The 4,014-nt window shown below is 47.6% G+C and overlaps 1 protein-coding gene across 1 annotated transcript in view; it reads right to left on the reverse strand.

The window, feature by feature from the left end:
• Positions 1-285: 285 nt before the first annotated feature.
• Positions 286-4,014, reverse strand: part of LOC125922484 (ankyrin-1-like) — a 72,041-nt gene continuing 68,312 nt past the window's right edge. The window contains exons 10-12 of the mRNA XM_049630077.1: positions 2,347-2,544; positions 854-952; positions 286-450 (exon numbers count right to left, since the gene is read on the reverse strand). Coding sequence (XP_049486034.1) covers positions 286-450; positions 854-952; positions 2,347-2,544 — 462 coding nt within the window. The remainder of the gene's footprint in view (positions 451-853; positions 953-2,346; positions 2,545-4,014) is intronic.

Here is a 4,014-nt window from a genome sequence, read left to right on the forward strand (position 1 = left end):
TGTGTGTGTGTGTGTGTGTGTGTGTGTGTATGTATGTGTATGTGTGTTTTCTAGGTATAATTGAAGGTAAACCCCAGAGCTAATGAATGTTAAAAATTATAAATGTATTTCCAGATAACACAGAAGTTCCCAAATTACTGCCTAACATAAAATTCCTAGGACTTACAGATGTGTGATAAATTTAATTGGGAACGCATCAATATACACACATGTTCTTCCCAAATCTAAAGTCTCTCCTATTCTGAGAATTCTAGCTCTGTTCCCAGAGAGGAGATCTTAGGATCACTAGCTAAGCTCCTCTCTGAGCTCTCGGTCCAGAGGAAAGAACCCTTGCCCTCCCCGTGGGCTTACCACGTTGGAGACGTTGGGTGATGCCCCCCGCTGCAAGAGGTTCTTCACGATGGGCAGGTGCCCCATGAAGGAGGCCACATGGAGAGGTGTCAAGCCAGACTGGAACACACAAGAGAGGAATGAGAACAGAGGAGCCTTTTCTGCTCCTACAAAGAAGAGAGCCAGATGAATCTAATGCTTTCTTGCTTCTAGGTGCTCCAGAATGGTTTTCCAAGAAAGGGGAGTTAAATGAGATGGGTTTGCTTCCAGGAAAATGACTGGCAGAAGAAAAAATCACTGCAGGGTCATTCTGTCTGCTTTACAACTCAAAAAAAAAAAAATTGTATCTGATCTTGGAAAGGTCCCTGAAATTCTACACATGTTCTCTTATTTGGTCACCCAACTGATCCCTTCAAGAAGCCCAGGCTTGTACACACATGTGGCTAAGAAAACGAGTCTCAAGACAGCTTCTGGATGAAGACCAGGGGCAGAGACCATGTGCCCATCTGCAGAATTCTCCTACCTCGGTGACAGCATCAATGGAAGCTCCCGTCTTCAGCAGCAGCTCCATGACACGGATGTGGTTCTTCTTGCAGGCGATATGCAAGGGGGTAAAGCCATTCTGCAGCCCCGCACATAGGGAGACAGACAAGCAGGAACTTACAACACTGGCCCAAGGAGCACCCAGACCACCCATCAGTGATTCCCAGTGGCCGGACCATCAGTGACTGTGAACCACGCAAGAGGCAGGCGTCTCTCGCCTTCTGCACCATATATGTTCCTGAACAAGTTGTCTATCAACCCTTTTAAAAATTTTAATCATATTTTTGAATGCACAAAAAGAGCCTGCTGTTTAACGTTTCCTTAAGGGGAGACTGACAATAAAGAGTACTTTTGTGAAACAAATCATGTTCCCTCTCCCCTGAAACCACCAATCATTTTTAGTAAAGTGGATCTCCATATAGCAACTCTGCTGTAGATGTAAATTCCACAAGGGCATGGATTTTTATTGTTTGTTTTTGTTTGTTTTTTTCAGTGCTTTATTCTATTAGGCAGTGGTTCTCAAAGTGAGGGGAGGGGAGGGGACTTTGTCCCACCCACCCCAGGGACACTTGGCAACATCTGGAGACACTGCTGTTGTCACAACCAGAGGAGGAGGATATTAACATGTAGAGGGTGGGGGCCAAGGACACTGCCAAACATCCTACCAGGCACAAGCCAGCCCCCCACAACAAGGAATATCAGACCCAGAATGTCAATAGTGCTGAAACACAGAAATCCCCCAAGTACCCCCAAATAGTCCCTGACATGTGGTAAAAGCTCCGTGAAAGCTTTCTGAATGAATGAAGGGGCCATCCTTGTCAGACTGGAAGCTCTCCTGCCTTCTAAATTCTCCCCTCTGGGAGTGGGCAGAGAGGACATGGTGGTCAAGGCCATGCTCTGTGCAGAGTTCTGGCCCCACCAGATCCCTGATGCTGTGTCCTCAAAGTGCCAGGCCTGGGGAAAGAGGAAGAGGAGCCATAGTCCCAGGGGACAATTGGCTTTAGGCGAGAACTTTCACCAGCACTGTGAAAACTCTAAGTCCGTCAGCAGAGGAAGGATGTTTAGCTCAGCCCATTGCACTCACCCCGCCAAAGCAGGCAGTCTATAGGCAGTCTATTCCTCAGCATTGGGCTGTCTCAGATGGAGTGGCTCCCCCAACCCACATACATACCACGGACACGGCTTCTTAGCCAGATCTCCAGGGCTCAAACCCACCCCTGACCTCAGCCCGTCACCAGGGCCATGGTCATCAGGGTGCAGAAGGCGATACCCAGCTGAATGTGGCAGGGAGTGTGGGGGTTACCATCCTGCCTCCTGGGCCCTAGAAGGCACTGCCACTATCCAGACCCCAAATCTCAGGGGTACCTCCAGGCACCAACAGGTGCCCTTCTCACCAAGCTCAGCCACACAGCTCAGTCCCACCTGCCTCAGCCTTTGACCCTCTGGCACCCTCTCCAATAGCCTCCCACTCACCAGGGCTCTGGAATTTGGTTTGGCTCCTTTATCCAAAAGGACCTTGGCTACTCTGTGATGGCCGCAGTGGGCTGCCACATGGAGTGGGGTCAGGTGGTCCAGGGTGATGTCGTCTATCTCCGCGTTGTATTGCAACAGAAGTCGGACACAGTCAAGGTGGTCTCCCTGAGCCGCCATGTGAATTGGAGACAGGCCATTCTGGGAGAAGAGGGAAGAGAAGCAGTTGTAAAGGAAATGAACACAGAAATTCAAGGAGATAATTCCAATCTCATTCCTACTTCTTCCCTACACGATGCTTCCAGGCAGCTCCTAAGTGAGTTTGGTTCACTCTGGCCCCTGTGGTCATGCTGGTCTCTGACTACACTCTCCTTTCTACCTCATCAAATCCTCCAAGCCAGCTCCAGCCAGGCCCACCTCTCCCAGGAAGCCTTCCTTGACCACCCTAGACTTCTGTGGGCTTTTCTTACCTGTCACTCAGACCTTACTCATAGATTTGCTGAATTGTATCTATAACTAACTTACCAGGTGTGTGTATCTTCACTCCTTACTTATCAGCCTCTTAAGACCAGTGACTATGCTTCATATCTCTCATATGCCCCACAATCCTCATATATGCATGTAACACACATAGTGATCCTTAATTCAGGTGGTTAGGAACGAATGAATGAATGAATGAATGAGCACAACATGGAACTCGCATCTAAATCCCTCTGTTCTTTGCCCCTAACAAATCTGTATCACTTAAAAAACTTTGTTAAAGACTCTCATGGTTTCTTAGGTGGCAATCTATTTTAAAAAACATTAAAGACAGAGGAGCCTCTTCACTCATTCATTCACAGATTAATTCAACAAATATTTATTAAGGGATTAATGAGCACCAGGTATGGGTTAAGCGCCAAGGAAACAAAAGAGAACAGATATAATCCCTGGCCTAAAGAATTTTATAGTCTGTCAGGTAAAAGAGTGGAAACAGATGCATTGTTGCTGTTCAGTGTGGTAACATCAGGAAAGGCAAGATCAAAGCACAGAGGTCCACAGCAGGGAGGATGGGGAGAGACGGCTTTCAGGAGGAGGTGGTCCTGAGCTAGGACTTGGCCAGGAAGACAAAAGGGGAAGAATCTGCCAGCGAAGGGAGCAGTGTGTGCTATACCACAGAGGCAGCCATCCTTGGGGAACTCAGGGAGCTCAATGCAGTTAAATCCCAAAGGAGGGCAAAGTGTGATGGGGGCTTGGAGCTGGGTGGGGGGCAGGCAGGAGTTGGATCATGACAATCCATGAGCTCAGGAGCTGGGATGTGAGCTCTAAGAAGAGGATTTTCAGCAAGGGAGATACACAATCAGGCTGCAGGACAGCTTGTATTTGTGTACTAGGTTGCCCTGTGTCACCTCAAAATCCACATGTTGGTGGCGCCAGGGTGGCTCAGTTGGTTGAATGGCCAACTCTTGATTTCAGCTCAGGTCATGATATCACATTTGTGAGATTGAGTTCTGTGTTGGACCCTGTGCTGAGCATGGAATCGGCTTGGGATTCTCTCTCTCTCTCTCTCTCTCTCTCTCTCAAAACAAATAAACTGAAAGAAAGAAAGAAAGAAAGAAAGAAAGAAAGAAAGAAAGAAAGAAAGAAAGAAAAGAAAAGAAAAGAAAAGAAAAGAAAAGAAAAGAAAAGAAA

The sequence above is a fragment of the Panthera uncia genome, chromosome B1, assembly GCF_023721935.1.
Source record: "Panthera uncia isolate 11264 chromosome B1, Puncia_PCG_1.0, whole genome shotgun sequence".
Taxonomy (NCBI): Eukaryota; Metazoa; Chordata; class Mammalia; order Carnivora; family Felidae; genus Panthera; species Panthera uncia.